This window comes from Vicugna pacos, chromosome 7 (genome assembly GCF_048564905.1).
Source record: "Vicugna pacos chromosome 7, VicPac4, whole genome shotgun sequence".
Taxonomy (NCBI): domain Eukaryota; kingdom Metazoa; phylum Chordata; class Mammalia; order Artiodactyla; family Camelidae; genus Vicugna; species Vicugna pacos.
Genome location: NC_132993.1, coordinates 74,143,710 through 74,164,226, shown reverse-complemented (window position 1 = coordinate 74,164,226; position 20,517 = coordinate 74,143,710). Strand labels below are relative to the sequence as shown.

General features: G+C 33.8%; 1 protein-coding gene across 1 annotated transcript in view; it reads left to right on the top strand.

Moving 5' to 3' along the window:
- The window catches only part of PTPN12 (protein tyrosine phosphatase non-receptor type 12), a 78,720-nt gene extending 60,842 nt beyond the window's left edge, over nucleotides 1-17,878 (top strand). Inside the window, exons 12-18 of the mRNA XM_006198487.3 lie at nucleotides 623-708; nucleotides 7,625-8,604; nucleotides 12,112-12,189; nucleotides 13,067-13,134; nucleotides 14,069-14,099; nucleotides 16,374-16,481; nucleotides 17,017-17,878. Coding sequence (XP_006198549.2) covers nucleotides 623-708; nucleotides 7,625-8,604; nucleotides 12,112-12,189; nucleotides 13,067-13,134; nucleotides 14,069-14,099; nucleotides 16,374-16,481; nucleotides 17,017-17,078 — 1,413 coding nt within the window. The 3' untranslated portion in view covers nucleotides 17,079-17,878. The remainder of the gene's footprint in view (nucleotides 1-622; nucleotides 709-7,624; nucleotides 8,605-12,111; nucleotides 12,190-13,066; nucleotides 13,135-14,068; nucleotides 14,100-16,373; nucleotides 16,482-17,016) is intronic.
- Nucleotides 17,879-20,517: the final 2,639 nt, after the last annotated feature.

The window sequence follows — 20,517 nt, the reverse complement described above, 5'->3', positions numbered from 1 at the left end:
CTGCCATGATAGACATGATAGAAGTATCTTTTGATTAAAAGAAAAAGTCAGCTGCACTTTCAGAGTTCTTTAACTGATCCTAGTATTTGCAAATATGACTTTTATATATATATATATATAAAATATAAAATAATAAGATTACCTGAGATATAGGCAAGGGTGAAAGTCATTCTTGTCTTCTGGCCTAGAATTAACATAGCCTAGCCAGATAAAAATGAGGTACTTTCTGAGGCTGAATCTAATTCAGGGCAATGTTTTGTATAGTAATTTCATATCTCCTCTATTCACAATCCTAAATACAACCTAAGATTCTTATAGCTGTATTGACTCTGGATCATCCTTGTTAATGATTTCACTAGTCATGTAACCAGCAAGAATCAAGGCTATTCCTGGATGGGGTCTTCCTGCCTTCTTTGGGTCCATTTGGTTAGGCAGTGATATAGGGGCTACATGCCTTAATAGAATAGGGCATTCTCTGGTAACAGAGGGATGGCAGGGCAAGAAATGATTAAAATGAATTCTGGGACCTATTTAAAAGTACTATATAGCAGTAGGAGTCCTAAAAAAGTCTGGGAAAGGTGAAGGACTTAAGACTCATTCTGTTGGTTTTTTCCCTTGGCAGAATGAAATTAACACCGAACATATGGTCAGCTCCATAGATTCTGACAAACAAGATTCTCCCCCTCCAAAACCACCAAGGACCCGCAGGTACTGTACGTCACATTTTCTTAGAAAGGATACTTTATTTTTACTCACTGTTACTAAAACAAAAAATTCTGACTGTTTCTGAGGGTCTTTAAAAAATATTTATTATCATTCTTTTGTTTAGTATATGTATGGCAACTGATCCTTTTTACTGGTGTACTGTAAAAAATTCTTTTCAATTTGGATAAAATTTCAGTAGTATACTATACCAGAACAGTGAGCATAACCCTGAATTGCCTATAGCTCATCTTTCGGTCTGTGGTACAACTAATTTAGCTACTCTAAAGATTTCAATTTTCTCATAATGACTGAACATGTAATATGATTGTCAAAAATTGTATACATATTGAAGAAATTATGTGAAGATGATTAATAACATTACTAGTAGAGATGAGTTTATTTCTTCTACATTTTCTTGCTTTCATACCAAGCTCATTTTTAATAGTTAAAGCAACGTATATTCCTGTCCCCCTTTCTTCATTTTTCTTTCAGGGTAGATGCTAAGTCAGTTAGATGGTAGTATGAAGGAATACAGATAGAGTCAGAATGATTTAGTTTCAAATCCTTTTCAGCCACTTATTAGCCCTAAAGTCATGAGTAACTCACTTAACTTATTTGATCCTTAGGGGATTATTTTTCTTTAAGTATTGTCCTAAGGATTAAATGAAATAAAGTATGTGAAAATGCTACTTTTAAGACCTGGCATATACTTTGTTTTCATTAAATGTTGGTTTTCCCATTATAATATGATGTTAAGATTGAGTTATTGAATTATTTTTAAAAGGAGGCACAGTAGATGATCTATAATAAAACTATAGAATGATTTATATTATGTCCTGTCTTGAGCATAGATCTGCCTAAACAGATTGACCTTCCCTCAGAGTAGGTATTATATAGGTATTCATCAATTCTTTCCCTTTAAAAGTCTGATAGCAGTTCACTAAAGTTGGATAAGGTGACTATGGTTGTGTCTTGGCATTGAGTTGCTGCACCTTAATGAGATCATCCCTCTATACAAAAGAAAAAAAACCTACAATTTCCTCAATAACTAAGGCAAGATGTAGTAGCTTTTATAGTCTCTGGCGTGGCTTTTTGCACACTTCTCTAAGGAAGATCAGAAAGCCTATGTAGAGTCTAGGTCTCAGCATCTAAATGCTCAGGGTGTTAACTGGGTGCTAACACTTCCCAGTAGTTCTTTCCTGTTTGATTTCCACTTTGGTATTTACTGTGGAAGGTAACCAGTTAAAACCTATAAACTGTTAGTCTTCTAATTTCTTTGTCCCCCATATGTGTTCTGTAGAGTCCTAACAGAAACTATAATGACCTTAAAGGAAATTAAGAAACATTTTTGCTACTCTAATATCTTTTAAATTGGTTTTTGAGGTTGAGCCAATGTAGAGGTTCTCAAAGTGTACACTGATGTTTGTGATTTATATGGTCATTTACCTCCAACAACAAATAGTGGTACCCTTTTTCTAATTTTGAAGCAAAAAAAAAAAAAAGAATAGAATGTTCTGAATTTTAAACCTTTCTCATATACCTTTTCCAAAGTTTGGCTCCTGTTAAAGAAGTAGCCAATGAGTATTAACAGAAAAATGTTCATTCAGCTTATGTGCCAGGATTTTATTTGGGGATTATGTGCTCAAATTTTTACATGTATGTGATTTTATATTACAAGCTTAGATTATCTTTTTACTTATTCATGCAATAGAGTCAAATGGCAGAATTTTATTATATTCCACAAAGAATACCTTGCTAAATGAAAATAAAATCACAAGAGTGTAAGATTCATACAAAGTAAATCTTACCAAACAGTATATTTTTCATTATGGTGACAGTAAGCAAGTTAATCAGTTATTTACACCTTAGTAAATTTTCTTTATTTATAAATATTTCAGAGACAGTGACGGTACACTTGATGCTCCTAATGCCTCTCACTTCAAACAAATTTAAGTTGGAATAGGATTGAGAGAAAGACAGAAAGTGGTTCTGTTTTAGACATTTTGATACCTAGGCTAGGGGTAAAGGTTTACTGAGGATTCTCTATATAGCTTATATAGAAAACTTGGACATGAATAAATCTTTCAGATGTTGGGTACAGTATCATGAAGTACCAAGGAGGGACCCCTGGTAAGCACCAAGATTTGTTAAGAGCAAACTAAAAGAAAGAGAGAAAGAGAGAGAGAGAGACAGAGACAGAGAGAGAAAGGGAGGAAGAAAGGAAGGAAAGAAGGAAGGAAGAAAGGGAGGAAGGAAGGAAGGAAGGAAGAAAGGGAGGAAGGAAGGAAGAGGCAACCAAGGGATAAAGGAAAACCAGGAAACAGTGGCATTATAGAGGCCATGAAGGAGACAGTTTTGTATCTGGCAGAGAAAGGATTAAAAAAGAGATCCCTTTCAAAATATAAAATACCTAGAAATAACCTTAAAAACCAGAACCTTAGATAGAAATGTATTCATTTGTCTTAATGACAAAAATTAAGTATTCTTAGCTGGGAAAGTTAAATGTAATTTACCGTTTTTCAATGATATGTAAATACCAATTCTTTTCAAATTTGATGCAGTTCAAATGAGAATACCAAAGGAATTTTTTCTGAAATATTTTCATTTGTGAGAATAAAGAGGCAAACATACCAAAGAAAACTTAGGATGAAAGTAATGATGAGCAAGGAGCAACACTTTTAAAATTATAAAGCTATATTTAAAACAGTCTGTTAGTGGTGTAAGAATATATCAGTTGATGGAGTTGAAAAAGCAACTAAGGAATAGATCCTGTAATGAATTAGTCTAACATATACTAAGTAGGAAAAAAGAATAGGGTTATTTATTAAGTTATGTTCTAATATTATTAACCATTTGTGGGAAAATATATTTAGATCCTTGTATCACACCAAATATCAAAGTAAGCTTCAGATATTTAAATAAATTAAATATAAAAGGTCAAATCATTGAAACATAGAATATAATTTAATGTTTGACAAACTTGTAGAAGGAGATATAATAGAAGACATAAAGGAAATCACAAAGGACAAGATTGATTAATTTGACCACTTAAAATTTTCAAGTTCTAAATAATCATTCCAAATCGGCATTTTTTTAAGATTAATACGGGAAGATTTTAGCGTCCTTACTGTAGTTCTCTAATTTCCTATGTTTTCTCATCTTCCTTTTTTAGATCATCATGTATTCTCTGTTCATTCTGTAGATAGTCAGTGTCAAAGTGATTACTGATGTAGAGAATCCAATAATTTTTAAAGTAATCTCGATCACATGGATGTCAATATAGACGGTTCCCAAAGGTGTTGACCTGCATTGGCTAGCAGAGTTCAACTAAGAACACACATCTGTTATCTTCTAGTCCATTGCTTTTTTCATTATATGGTATTACCTCCCTAGAAGAAAGGATAGTAGTGAAGGTTTTTTGTTTTTAAAATGTTACGTTCTTGGGGGGGGGTATATAGCTCAATGGTAGAGTGTGTGCTTAGCCTGCATGAGGTCCTGGGTTCAATCCGCAGTGCCTCCACTAAAAGTAGGTAAACAGATAAACCTAATTACCTACCCCTTGCCTGAAAAAAAAAATTTGGTAAAAAAAAAAATGTTATGTTCTAATATTTTGGTTGTCATTTCCTGCACCGCCATAATCTTTCCACCCTACATAAAATCCAGCCTAAATTATTATAAGGAAACTAGTTTTCTGAGTTTCTATAAAACATCAATTTGAAACAAAAGTTATAGTCCACTAATTTTAAGATCTGGTCATACAAATTAAATGTAAAATTTCTATATTATAAAGTCCAAACTTCTTACTGTGAAAAATCTGGGCCGTCACAGTATAGCTCCAACTTACTTTTTTAGCCTTATTTTACACTATTACTCTATACTCCTTAGGGACCCAAACTTTTGTGTTCATTGTTCTGTCTTCTTCTAGTACTAGTGTACTGCCTGGCAAGTGGTAGGTCTTGAATGTTGTGTTTTGTTTTTGAAGTGAAAAATGCCTTCCTCCGAACAGATGAAATTAAGAACAATATTTACAATCAGAATGATGCAAGTCACATCATATTTAGTCAGAGGAATTTTTTTCCATCAGAATACCCAGTGAAAATAAGAATGTTGAATACTATAGTGGAAAGTCAGTATGTAGCATATTTTTTTTGTGACTGGGCTTATAATTTTTGTGCACATCAAAGTGCTATAAAAGTGTTTTAAGCCTATTTCAACAAACCTTCAGGAAGGATAAGGGGAAAGTCTGTTAGTGTAATGATCAATCAAATTTGACTAGCCAAAAGAACCACAAAGGGACATGAGAAAACTTTTGGAGGTGATGGAAATGTTTATTACCTTGATTGTGGTGATAGTATATGTATATGTCCGAACTCATCAAGTTGTATACATTAAATATGTGCAGGTTTTTGTATATCAACTATACCTCCATAAAGCTATTTTTAAAATGTGAGTAGCCAAGAATTTATTTACTATGTACATATCAACATCATGTACAGACTACTGCTCCTAAAAGCAGTAAGACAGTTTACAAGACTGTTGGTTAGGTAGGCAGTTTAAATATATTTAATTCTGGTCCCTCCCTAAACTTCCTATAATTATAGTGAAGGAATATAAAAATTAAAAAGTTTAAAAACCAGAAAATTGAAGAGGAAATGGCAGCAAATTAGATTTTGACAAAATTTTGGAAAGTGAAAAGTACACTGACCCATGAAAAGGGACTTAACAGAACAGAAAAAGCTAAAACTTGCTTTTCTGTGGGTGAGTAAAGCCAAGAAGCAGCAAGATGATTCTATTCAAAGAACCCCCAGAATGGCCCAGAAATTGGAGGTCCCTGTTAAGGCTGGTATATAGGATAGAACTGAAGATCAGAAGAGTCCTAGAATGTCTCTATAAAGAATGTTTAGAACCCCAGATTCCTTCCGTTGAATTGAGCAGGCAATTGACAGCTTCTTCCAAGCCTGGATACATAGTAGGAGGGATTTACTCTGGTGTGGTTGAACCTGGACGTATCTGGATTTGGAACATCAGGTCCAACTGATGGTGGGGTTGTTAGTGCCTTACTGAAAGCAGGAATCTGCATGCTGAATAGTGAGATCCTCCAGCTCCCTTGTTCTCAGCCCTTGTTTGGCTCCCAGAATACTAGCAGCCACTTAAGGTGGGAGACAGAATCCCTCTTTTGAAAAACTAACCAGCCCAAGAGAGGAAATCTACAGTTATTTATTGATGGTTGTGGCCCACCAATGATATTGCAAGGGCTATATTCAGTCACCAAGCAGTGAGATGACCACAGAGCCACAAGCCCTCCCCCTGACAATTACGTACACATCTTTCAGTCATTTAAAATGTTCCATTCCTAACAAATGAACAGAACCAAGAATTATCAGACAATTGACAAAGCCTCTAACATGAAAGACAGATCCAAATAAGGAGGAATAAAAGGAACACGGAGGAAATGGAGACAACACACAGTAGAAAAAAGATGAGGTGGGGAAAACAACTGTTCATTTTTCTCAGGAATTAGGAAATATTGCAACCATGAAATAAGAACTGGGTCATAATAAATAAAAAGATCTTGGGAATTAAAAATATAATAGCATAAGTTTTAAAACTTAAAATTTAATTTTAATTAAATAAGGCTGGAAGATAGTCTAGGAAATCTCCCAAGAGAATGGACAAATAGAGAAAATAGGAGAGAAGATAAAGAAATTATAGAGAATCAAAATAGGAGGTCCATCACATAATAATAATTATTATATCTAAAGCTAATACTGCCTGGAAGGAGAGTGGAAAAGAAGAAATTAGCAAAGATGTAAGCATTAATATTAACATAAGTTTTCAAAGAAAGTTCTCAATGTAATGCATTAAAAAATTGTAATACCCTAGATTAAAAAAAGTTACACAATGAGATTGTAGAACATCAAGAATAAAAAAGAACCTAAAAGCTCCAAGAGAGAGAAAAAACAGCCAATATTCAAAGGAACAGGAATCAGAATTATAAAATTCTGAAGGAAAATTATCTATACTCTAGAATTAATATACTTTTTCCAAAAGTCAATAACCTTGAAACTATAATACTCAAATGTACAGGCCTCAAGAAATTTGTTTCCTCTGTATAGTCCTTAAGCAATGGGGAGATATAACCCACTAAATCAAAGGAATGTATCTAGAAAAAGGAAGATGGGGCCTGGGAAACAGGAAGAGTCTGATACAGGAGAGAATATCAGCTCTGTGGTGGCCTCAGGAGCCAGTGGTCCACACTGGAGCAGGAGGCTCAAATTTCTAAGAGGGATGTCTGTGGTATTGATGGTTACCTGGTATGCTTGACCAATTGAGAGGAGGTGTACAAATCTGCGGGTAAGTTTGAAGAAGGACTGGATTACTGATGATACATAGGAAACCCAGGGCAGTTATTAGGGAAAAACCAGAGTTGTATAAGAAAATATAGGAAATCATGGTATCATCAGTATGAATAATAACTATAGTCGTAAGATTGCACTAACCAAAAATTATAATATAAAAGTATTGGGAAGATGGAGAAGACATTTACATAGTAGGAAGGAAGTAGAGAATTGTGAAGTAGAAAGATCAGGTAATAACAGTTTTATGCATTTTGAAATATAAAGATAAATCTTATAAGCAGCCGTTTTTAAAAAGCTGAAACTCGATGTCTCAGTAACTGGATGGCTATGGGAGGTGACTGTTGGGTTTTTATTAAAATTCTTGTATTGCCTTATTTAAACAATGTACAAGTATTACTACCTTGTTAAACATTAAATTTCTTAGTTTTGCTAATTTTTATTCATAACCAGACTTTATTGACTTTTAATATAATAGACTTAGCTACATAACTGTTCCCTATCAACTTATTTTTTTAAAAGGATGACCCTTCTTACAATACTCTTTCCTCAATGTTTTTCAGTTGCCTTGTAGAAGGGGATGCTAAGGAAGAAATACTGCAGCCTCCGGAACCGCACCCAGTACCACCCATCTTGACACCTTCTCCCCCCTCAGCTTTTCCAACAGTCACTACAGTGTGGCAGGACAATGACAGATACCATCCAAAGCCAGTGTTGCACATGGTGTCATCAGAACAACATTCAACAGACCTCAACAGAAACTATAGTAAATCATCAGAACTAATAGGGAAAAATGAATCAACTATTGAACAGATAGATAAAAAATTGGAGCGAAATTTAAGTTTTGAGATTAAGAAGGTCCCTCTCCAAGAGGGACCAAAAAGTTTTGATGGGAACACGCTCTTGAATAGGGGACATGCAATTAAAATTAAATCAGCTTCAGCTTCACCTTGTATAATTGATAGAATCTCCAAGTCACAGGAATTGAGTTCAAGGGATCTAAAAGTTGATGATATTTCTCAGAATTCTTGTGTGGACTGCAGTGCAACACAATCAAGTATAGCCCCAGTTATTCCACCAGAAGAAGCACAGAAGAATTCAGACACACCTCCAAGGCCAGACCGCTTGCCTCTTGATGAGAAAGGACATGTAACGTGGTCATTTCATGGACCTGAAAATACCGCACACATGCCCAATTCATCTGAAGGCAAATCCTCAGATCTCCAGTGTGAAACAACAAAAACTGTGAGTTTAACACCAAGCCCCACAGCACAAGTTGAAACCCATGATCTTGTGGATCATAACAGTTCCCCTCTACTCAGAGCACCCCTCAGTTTTACTAATCCTCTTCACTCTGACGACTCGGACTCGGATGAAAGGAACTCTGATGAGGCTGTGACCAAGAATAAAACCAATATTTCAACAGCAAGTGCCACCGTTTCTGCTGCCACTAGTACTGAAAGCATTTCTACAAGGAAAGTATTACCAATGTCCATTGCTAGACATGATATAGCAGGAACAATACATTCAGGTGCTGAAAAAGGTAATAATAATAGTATCTAACACTTAAATATTTTTACTATGTGCCAATCACTGTTCTAAGCACTTTAGCTATATTAATTCATTATGGTTTATTCCATACTTTACTCCAGAACCTATGGCAAAATTTCATTATTTTCAATACTGTTTTTTTTAAAGTAAGCTTTTATTGTTACCTTACTTAGTTTGGCCACATGGCATTACTGGATTTTGTGTTTCCAAAATATTTCAATTGTTGTAACTGAAAATTTTCTCTTCTTATATCTTACAGCTCTTAGTACTTATATGGGTTAGAAATTTATATGACTGAATAATTAGAAATAATTTAGGGAAGACAAAATTACTTATAGTGACAGTGACACAAATGTTGTCAAATGGCTTGACTGGCCATTTAATTTCACCCATATATACATTACAAACATCTATTTCATTTCCTTTTTATGCTCTTTTAACTAGAAAATACCTTTTTAAAATTCTCTTCACAAATGCTTGTAAAAAAAAAAAAGCTCCTTTCAACCCTAGGTTTAGCCAAAAAGCAATATTGCAGCTACTCAGCAGAATATGGGAAGTTTAATTCAGTTGGTAGTAAATGGGATATTTACATATCTAGTTCTCAGTGCTAATGCTATTTAATTAATGACTCTCTTCTTTAAGCAATCTAAGCATTTCAGGATAAAGCATGCCCTCATTTCCCAAGATGTGTTATTGGTTTTGAAACTTCTCTTTGTAATCTGCTAAAAATTACCATGCCTGCCATCTCAAACAGACTGTAAAGTTGAGAGCAAATGTATAAACACAAAAGCTATTTACTGATAGATTGATTATCAGTAGTCTTTCATTTGTCAGTGAACTTTGGTAGTGACACATACAGGCTGGTATTTATAACATGCAGGCGAAATAAGTACTGAACTTGAAAGATGACTTTTTCTATTTCTGACCCATTAAGTACCACCCATACTGTGGTACCTTTATTTTGCTCAACTCACACGTACTTTATTTATTTATTTTTATCTTGAGAATGTATCTGGTAGAGTAGATGACAGTCTAAGCTAGTTTTTAAAATTTACAGGATTCTGTTTTGTTGATTCTTCTATGTTTTATTTGAAAGCTCTTCAGAAGTTAATGGTTGCCACAATAAATAGTACATTACCAGTTTGGCATAATTTAAAATTGTTAATTTTTTTTCTTCCTCTACTTCAGAGTTTGAAAATAACTGTCAAGTTGTAATTACACAAGAAAATGTGTAGATAAAAAATTTTCATTTTGGGCTTTTTTTACTATATCAGGCATATGTTTTATATCTAGGAAATATATTTTTTTAAACCATTACTAGAAATAGAATTTGGTGAGGACAAGGAAGGATTCATGATACGATATGCTCATTGTAAGTACTGCCACATGACCAGTCTTGGTGATAACAGAAAGGGATCCTTTAAAATACCACATACTGTGCAGTCTTAATAGTTGAAAGCACCCTACTATATACCAGCTCACTTCTGTTCTCTCCATTTTATATTTATTTCGAAGCAAAGATAGATGTAAATGTGATTTCTAATTTCTTTTCACCCTACCCTAACTATGCTAAATGCATTCAGTATTAACAGAGATTTTCCTGTGTAAGTGTTCTGTGTTGTAACCTAACTACAAGCAGTCCTATTTTTAATGTTATTAATTATTTCCCTTGTAGAGGAACCACTGGCACAAGGATTAGATTATTGTTTACTTGTTTGTTTTAGAATTTGTTGTGGAATAATTTTGATACCTAAAACTACCTTTTACATAGGCTACTGCCTGAAAAAAATTCCTGGCTATGCATTCTGATTATAGTATTGACTCAGGCCTCCTGAAAGTTTTCTGAAACTTGGCTACACCAGGCTTCCATAAAGTGTATGATTTACAAAAGCCTGTGAAAAGTATGCAGTCTCTGGGTAACCTCTAAAACAGAAGTTTTAGAAAAGGCAACCCAAAGATCTATGAAGTTGAGGAGCAACCCAAAGATCTATGAAGTTGAGGAGCAAAAGCCATAGTTAGAAAATAAAGTCTTCAAGAGTGAGGATTGTTATAGCAGACGAGATATTTGATACTTAATGTAAACAAGCAAGACTGCCCTTCCTGATTTGTTCACTTAATTATGAAATGGCACGACAATGCCAAGATTATGCATCCCTTTCTTCCAATTGCCATCTCTTCACTGTGAGCTGTTAGTAACAAAAGGGCAAAGGGAAGTATTGCTCAGACTGCTAGTTACTACCAGATAAGGTAGATAGTTCTTTAGTGGCTTAACTTTATATACAAGAGAGAGTTCCAGTACTCAAGATAGTTTATATAGATATAAAGTACTGGACTTGAAGTCTTCTCTCAGCAGGACCTAGAGGCTATATTTTCTTGTGTCTTCAACTAAATAAATGTACGAGGGACAAAAGCAATCATACCTGGCTCGAGCTTGTTGAAAATTGCAGTGCTTGTTGAAAATTGAAACAGCTTTACTTGATTTTCAATCTCTTTTTAATGCAAAGCCTATTAAATGTGGTAAAACACCAAAGTATCAAGGCAAGATTGTTCATATTTTTAAGAGAACAGTTGTCAACACCCAGAAAAAATAATATAGGATCCTCACATCTTCCTTTCTTTGCCCCACCCTCCCTAACCTGAGGGTCCACACATAGAACTGTATCCTTGTATTTTCTTTTTCTACCTCCAGTGAAACTTCAGAGGATCTAGTACTCTCATTCACTTTATACCATAATAAAGCTCTGACTACTAAGGATTACTTAAATTAGCTCTTGGAAAAGATAATGCATTTGTTTTTACTGGTGAAAAGCTTTTATATAGCTTTCAGTCAGTATTCTCAAGGTATGATCGTGTACCATTTTTCACAAGATTTTAGGCAATAAATGAACATTCAAAAAATTTTAATGATTATATTTTTATATGCATTTGAAAAATAACTAGCACTTTAAATTTGTTATTGTAGTCATTGTTTACAACGTGACTGAACTATATAGTTAAAAACGAGTGGGATTTTTAAAAATAGGACATATGGTCCACAGTATGGCAATACTCATAAAAGACGTGAAGCAGTTGATTATAGTTTGGGAAACACTCACTTAAGTCAAATGCCAAAGCTTTCCTTTGTGGCCTCCGAGCATCATCAGCAAGCCCAGAAGAGCAGGCACTTCCCTGCTGGCTTCTCTGCTGAAGATGCTTTCCGACTCAGAGGACAGTGTGATTAATGCCTGCAGGAAAGTCATGGGAGAGTCATTTTCTCTCTGCAGCAGTGATGGAGTTCATTTTTGGTTCAATAAGCTTCATAATTCTTTATTACAAGTGGAGTGGTAAAGATATCTTGTTTGTTTTTTGCATTTTTTAAAACTGGTTCTCATATATTTGTGGCAATGATTTTTTCAAATATCAAGAAAGCTCTTATTTTGCTTAGATAAGTTCATTTTGTAATTAGTTAATATTTTTTAACAAGTTCATAATTTGTCTGAATTTCATGTTTTTAATATAGACGTGGATGTTAATGAAGATTCGCCTCCTCCCCTACCTGAAAGAACTCCTGAATCTTTTGTATTAGCAAGTGAACATAGTGAGTGTCTCTTCTGATTTTACATATTTCATACTGTAATAATAAACTCTGAGAAACATGGCTGATGTTAATCTAGTTGCTGCTGAGCTATATAATTAAATTCAAAAACAGATTTGAGTTGATATTGACAAATGTTTTTAATTCCTTGCTTGAAAAAATACTTTAAAATGGTATTTTTATTTGCTAATGGCTTCATTTATGTTAAATCCTATAATTCAGTGAAATACAATTATAACTGCATGCAATTTATTATCTTTTCATTCATTAAAAATAGCACTTATTAGTGAAAAGATATTAATTGCTTTACTTGGTGACAGTTTAGGTAAGTAAATATTTAAATTTGGTTGAAGGCAGGCATCACTCAGTGCTGTTAATTGATGGACACTTTAGGTCACAAGAGTTACCTGTGAGAACTGGGAGAAAGTGATCATATTTTAGGACATTAATAATGTATTTCTCCTCCTTCCTGTCCCAAAAAAGAGTACAGAAACAGCTTTAGTATATTTACAGTGTCTCATGCTCAGAGGAAGTGCTCACTAGTCTTATCTGAGTTGCATTTTACCAATATTTTGTTAATTTTAACTGATTTTAACAATATTAAAAACAGTGAAGCCATATATTTCACTAATACTAAATAAATGAGTCTAAGCTTGTCATATCTATCGATTACAGTGTGTTTATAGTGAACTCCAAGAATTGAATAATTTTAAGGAAGGAAACTTAAAGGGATTTTCTTTAATAGAAAACTAGAAAATTTTTTTATGGAAGTGATAGTTTCAAAAAGTCTATATGGGATCTATTTTTGTATATTACTTCAATGAAAAAGTTTCAAGAATTAAAGACGTTAATTTTAATTGTAAGATTTCGTTTTTCTCAGATACACCTGTAAGATCTGAGTGGAGTGAACTTCAAAATCAGGAACAGTCTGAACAAAAAAACCCTAAAGTGAGTCCTTTTGGAATTGGAACAGCTATAGCTCAGTATTTTTGTTCTTTTGTTAATTTATCTTACAGTTGATTGTTATAATAACTGTTACCTTAAGACTATTAAATATAATTTTTGATAAGCATTTCTTATGCTACAATTTTAGATGGAAAGCCTATTAAAATATGAGATCTAAACTATTTCTAAAGGGCATCATGATCCACATATGACCGTCACTGCAGAGTGTTATTTTCCCAAGCTGCTTTTGAGATTTTTAAATTATGCTTTGTTCCAAATCATTTTGGAGGTATGAATGGAACAGGAGTTACTATTTTCAGGGTCATAGTACTTTCCTAGACTTAGTTCTTTTCATCATGACACTAGGTATATTGTCTTTCTGTTTGGTTTTTCTGGTCAGAAGAGGCTTCCTTTCACTTTCAGGAAATATTTTGGTAGGTAACTGTTTTAGCCATGGGAAATACAGTTTTTCATCAACATTAATGTTTTTTCCTATCTCCCTCACGTTAGTATCTCTGAAATTGGGGTATATCTTAAAATTGATTAAAAAGCATTGTGATACACTTTAATTGGCACATAAAGTATTAGTAACCTAATAATGATACTATGTCTTACAAGCAATGATACCATAATTTGATGAGTATGGTAGAGGGCTGGCAAAATGCAGTTGTGTTCCTTTGTGTAGTAACTCTTGAATTTTCAGTTTTTATCCAGAAGGAAAAAGGAATTCCTCTGTCCTTTTACTCCCAGTATAAAACACCATAACATTGAAAATTTTTAACCCTAATTGAAAACACCATTGTTTTCTTTTCCTTTGATGCTGAGAATCTTGATAGACTTTGATTTATTGGGATATATCCTTACAACAGATCAAATTTTCTATTATTTGTACATGAAGGGGATGTATTGTAATAGCTATTAAATGTCTTCCTTATAGGGCTTGACAACCTCTGGAAGTGAAACATGTGGTAAGTTGGATCATGTTCCTTTTTGCTACAGATTGTATAGATTAACTTCTATAAAAATGTCTCATGGTGTATGCTGTTTATTTGATTGTTTCTGTATGTGAAAATATGTAGGACAACTCTTCTGGAACTTGAATTATGTAGTATAATTTTTCCAAATTAATTATTATACCAGATATTATTATTGATCAGGAAGATAATAGCATTTAGTATCAGTAGTTAACAGGCTGATGGGAAAGAAATTATTTTTCAATATTTTTCTCCATTTTATTTCTGTTGTTTTTAAAAATATTTAGAGTCTAGATTTGACAATGATTTGAAATAAATGCCCCCAAATTAACCTAGATGGTTGAATTGGGTCCCTAAAAATCAGTTGTTTTGGAAATCTTCCTTTTAGGACTTTTACATTTGTGAAGGCCAGTAAAGTTATATTAGCTCAACCCAGTATTATGATGCCAAGTTAGAAGATTTTTCTACCATATTACTTTTATTATCATAGTAAAAATAGGTCAAGCTATTATTAATTCTTACACATCAGTGACCATGTAATCAGCTCATCAAACATCCTAGCCTATACAGTTCCCTCAATTTATCTGTCATCTGTGCCCTTACCTTCCATTTTGCTTCAGCTGCTCTCTCCTAGATCTTTGCCTAATGGGGCTCCGTTCATCTCATAAACTCCTACTACTCTATCTGCTTTCCTGAGGCAGCATGCTGTAAGGAAAAGAGCTGAAGCTTTAGTGTCAAGCCCACCTGGATTGGAATCCCATTTTTGCCATTTTACTTACTATGTGGCTTTGGTCAAGTTACCTAATCTTTCTGAGCCTCAGTTTTCTTCTCTGTGAAGTGGAGATAATAGTAGTAAGTAACCTACACTAAAGGATTGTTCCAGAGATTTAATTAAATTAAATCATAGAGAGAGAGTATCAGACACAGTGCATGGCACATGGTAGGCACTGAAATGGCAGCAATAGTAATATTATTATTATGTTATATTATTACTGCTGCTATGGCTAGATCCCTGGGTCTTTTATTTTCTTAGTATCTATTAACTCCCTTCTGGTTTCTCTTCTCTATTTGATCTAGATACCATCATCCATCACTCTAGTCTTGCTCCCAATTCCCATACCATTTCATTTTACCCCTCAGGATTACTGAACACTGCTAAGAACATCGCTCGGTTTTACAGATTGAACATACAGTTCTAGGTATTCGACCACAGTTGAGCCCTCAGTATTGCTCAGTTATCTTACATGCTCTAGTTTGTACACTGTTCTCCTTGAATTTTTAAAATCTGTTTTTTTCTAAAATCATCAATCTCACTAACTCTTTCAGTAGATGACCTTTTACTTCATTGAGAAAATCGAGGCTTTTAGACTAAACCCTGAATACCTCACCACCACTAGTTTCATCTACATCCCTCTCCTCCCTGCCCCCATTATTATAAAACTTACCACACTACTATCACAGTAAAGGTACTTGTCTGCCTCTCCTACTAAACCAGGGATTGGCAAACTATCCCGCAGGCCTGATACTGCCCTTGGCTTCTTTTCTGCTTCTGTCCTGGAACTCAATAAATGGTTTTTGCATTTTTTAAAGAGTTGTTTAAAAATAAAAGCAAAGAAACAAAAATCTATGAAGAATATGTGACAGAGACCATATGTGGCTTGCAGAGCCTAAAAGTATTCTCTAGACCTTTATAGAAAAAGTTTGCTGACCCCTGTCTAGACTATAAGCACCTGAAGGCAGGGATCATCTATTATTTGACTTGTATTCCAAGTTTCCAGAAAAGTTCCTTACAGGGGTTTAGGGGATGTGATAAAGGTTGTGAAAGAATGACTGAATCATGGTAGTTGATTTCCTTATGCAATAGTAATTAAATAAGTAATTTAAAATTTAAGCAATGTTAAAACTTCAAAAGAAAAGAATTACTACTTTTAGGTGCAAATATTAAGTCCATTAATAAACTATGAACTTATTTGCCATTTATTTCCACATAAGGGCATTTCAGTTGCAGTTAAAATTAAGAACATAAGGAGAATTTCACACTGCGAAAGAACTCGCCACAGATTTCTCAGTGCCTATGAAAATCCCTAACATGATTTCTGTATGCACTACCCCTACATTTATATTTATCTGGGCCTCCAAAATTATGATGCCCAAGAGAGAAAACTTGCTCTTTTAACTAACTGCCCACATTAAAACCATTAGAAGATTCTTCTCCATATGATGCTACACATGATTGTGATTAACAGTGGTTTTGGTTTGCACTTTCAGATCATCCAGCAGGAGGTATTTATACAGAGACTTGTACAGAATGTCCACCTGCTTTGAGTAACAGGAAAGATCAAATATCCGAAAGTCCAACAGAAGCCACAGAGATTGGTAATGTGATTGCTAAATAATTTTAAAACTATAATTATGTAGTTAATGCTGGCAAAAATGAAATAAGAGTTATTTGTCATCATTCCAGGATTTCCGTAAGGCAAAGTTTATCAAATTCTGTGCTATGATTTATTCAGGTTCTTAAATGACACTAGCCAAGAGTAAAACTTATACCATCAACAATACTTGGAATTAATTCTGAAGTAAATAAAATAATTTATTCTGTTTTATATTAAGATTAAAACTAAAATATAAAAAACTATGTAGTGTGTAAACAAATCTTTGTTTTGTAAAGGCTAAAATATCTTAGGTGTTTTTCTTACATTGTGATAGAATTATTTTTATAAAAGAAGCAATTATTTCCAACTACCTAGAACAAATTTAGTGTTGGTTTGGGTTTGTAGAGTTTATTTAAATTCTAAATTCCCATATGGAAACTTATTTGTTCCACAAAATGAAGATGTCTACAGACATGGTTTAATAGTGTAAAAATACTTCTGAACACTAGCCAATTATTGTGGTGTTTTGATTATAGGTTTTGGTAATCGCTGTGGAAAACCCAAAGGACCAAGAGATCCACCTTCAGAATGGACATGATTCAGGGAACTAAAAGACACTTTAAATTATACTGGAAAATTCAAGTGCCACTGAAAGCCAGATTTATAGTATTCCATCTTAAAAATGTGGGACTAACAGCAGTGTAGATTGTTACCATAGTATTTTTTGCTGGGACCATCTACCTGCCTTATATTACATGTAGGAAAAAGTATTACACATGGTTTATTTTCTAACTTCAAGTATTATTGCCTTAATGTCTCTTAACCCTGTTACACGCTGCTTGTAGACATGTTAATATAGTAATACTTTTATGATAAATTGAGTTTAAGGACTACTCTTTTGCTAATGTTTTATCATGTATGCATTATTTTGTATATGTACAGGGCAAGTAGGTATATAATTTGATAAAGTTGCAGTCATAAAATATTATTAACAGAAGATGTAAGAAATTTCTGCATGGTCTAAATCTTTGTGTACCTTATTTGTAAATTATTTGCCCTGAAGTTTTAGAAAATAGTTTCTGAATTTTAAAATTGCTGGATTCATGCAGCCAGCACTGCAGGTTATCAGAGATCAAAGATTGTAATAATAATACATTTTGTAAATTGTAAGCAAAAAGTTATTTTTATATTATATACTGTCTAATTGTCCATCCTAATTGTCCTTGTTTTCATGTAGTCATGGAGATTCAGTAAGTGCCTTGGAACCATTGAATTCTCTTAGCTCGTGTGTGTTACTTTAATATTGGAACTCAACTGGGATTAGAAGACTATCAAAATATATGTATGTTTCAGGATATTTGACCTGCCATTAAAAAACAAAAACAGTTTTACAGTGCCTACTTGTTTTGGTTTTTCATTCCTCATTTGTGGGAAATTAGACTTAATATCTGCCTTCCTGCCAGCTCAGTCTTATCTTTAAGTTATGAGTGTGAATGGGGTTTAATCTCTTTACTAAAGAATAGGGAGCACCTTCTGCAAGAATATGGCTTTGCAGTTCTAACCTACCCTGGAGTCAGCCCTAGGCATCCTTCTCAGCCTTCTCATCATTGTCTATGAGGATCCCAGGAAAACACCAAACAAAGGTGCAGGCTGGGAAAGGGGAACTGGTTTCTCCGCATCCTGCACCTGGAGCCCAGGTCCTATCCATAAGTACCAAGTTTGAATTCTGATGTCATGGACTGAAGTTGATAGGCATCTATATTTTCCCTCTGCATACAAAAGAGAGAAGAAATTATGAGGCTAAAGTCAGATAAGATAACCATATAGGAATAGAAGGAGGATCACTGGAAGAGAAAATAATACTATAATTTCATATCAAAAAATTATTAAAGCTAAATAGTCTTGGGAGGGAGGGTATAGTTCAGTGGTAAAACATGTGCTTTAGCACGCACAAGGTCCTGGGTTCAGTTCCCAGTACCTCCATTAAAAAAATTAAAACAAAAAGCTAAAAAGTCTTAGAATTTCACATTTTCTCATATATTTTGGTAAAAAAAAATGTGAATAAGTGGACCCTTGAAACTCACAAGACACAAACACCTCTATAGTGTATTATTTTCATAATAAGTATAACTGAAAAATATTTAGTCTCCACACTTAATAATCTTACAACTTTTTATAATACTGCAATCATTTATAAAGGTTTTTTTGTTGTTGGGAAGGGGTTGCTTTGGAACACCTTCACTGAAGTATACGTGTATTCAGAAATGTGCAAAAACCATATTACTCATCAGAAAGTGTACACTCCTGGGAGTGTGACCACCCATAGGTCAAGGAGTAGAACAGGACCAGCCACTGAAAAGGTTCCCACCTTGGGCTTCTGAGATTTGCTCACTATTACATGTGCAGTAGTTGCTTGTTCAGTTTTCATTGCCATAGAGTTTTGTGTTGTATGAATATACCACAATTTGTCCATTCTGCTACTAAGACATTTGGATTGTTTCTGACTTGAGAAAAATACAAATTCTGTTGCTACAAACATGGTTTAATGTGTTTTGGTGCACCTGTATACATAAATCTGTTGGGTATGTATCCAGGAGTGGAATTTTTGGATCATAGACTATGCATATATATTCAGCTTTGTAGATAATTGCCGGTTTTCCAAAGTGGTGGTTCTGACTGTTACATATCCTTGCTAACGCTTGGTAGTGCCATCAGTTTTCATTTTATCCATTCTAATGAGTATGTAGTAGTACTGCATTATGATCTGAAAATATATTTCTCTCCTCACTAATGAGGTTGAGGTCATTCTTATGTGTTTAGGACCAAGTGGATATTCTCTTTTGTGAACGACCTGTTCAAGTCTTAAGTAAATACTGTTCGGCAGTTTTGGCTAAAGCAGAGTGTGCATGTATCCTGTCATCTGGCAACCTTGCACCTGTTTTTCTATTTAGTTTTGTTTTTCTCATTGATATGTTGGAATTATTTATATATTCTGCATTTTAATCCTTGTGGGTTTGCCTTTCACTCTGATTTTGGGTTTTTTTTTTTTTGACAAACAAGTTGCTAATTTTAACTAAATCCAATTTATAATTTTTTAAAAATAATTACTCCTTTTTGGTATCCTCTTTTAGAAATTTTTGCCCACCCCAACATCACAAAGATATTCTACAGTTTTTCTAGGAGCTTATATTTTATTGATGTCTTGTTATATTATTTTTGTTCTATCTAAAGTTGCAGAATTATTTTTGTCTGTGTGTAGAGTATAAGGTAGATTTCTTTTTCCTTTAACGAATCACCATTTAATGTCCTTTCCCCATTAGATATATAGTCCTGTCATAAGTTAGGTATCCATTGATCTTTGAGTCAATTACTAGATTTTTTTTTTGCTTCCTATTCTATTGCCTATCTTTATAATTTTTTAAATTCTGCTTTTTTCACCTTTAGCTTTGTCCCATTGATTAATTTTATACTGCATAGAACACTCAAAGTTATTTTTATTTTTCAATGAAAGCATATCACAAGCTCTTTTGTATCTCAGATAAGCCATTGCCAAATTCATCCTGCCACTTTATCCAAAACCACTACCTTGTAGCTAGTGCTACAACGACCTTTAATCTTTCCTTTTCCTTCCTAACACTTAATTACCTTTCTTCTGGAAGCAATTTTTCACAAATAGTATTTTCAGTATAGTATTTCTCAGTTTACGAACATTTTCTCTGTATATTGATAAATAGAGAGCAGTAAAGCCACAGTTATATGTCAGTGCTGAGCCAGGCTCAGTCATTAGCTAAGTGACTTCCTCACAGATAACAGCCTCATAGGACATGTGATTAAGATTTTTTTGCCTGAGCAAAATTACATAACTATGTCCTAAACCCCTGGGACTGCTTTAAATAGTTGAAACTATGGATGTTAACTTTTTTAATTTTATTGTTTAAAAAAGATTTTAATGCCATTGCCTGTGTTACTTTTAATTGAGGTATAATTGACTTATAATACTACATTCATTTCAGATATACAACACAGTGACCCAATAT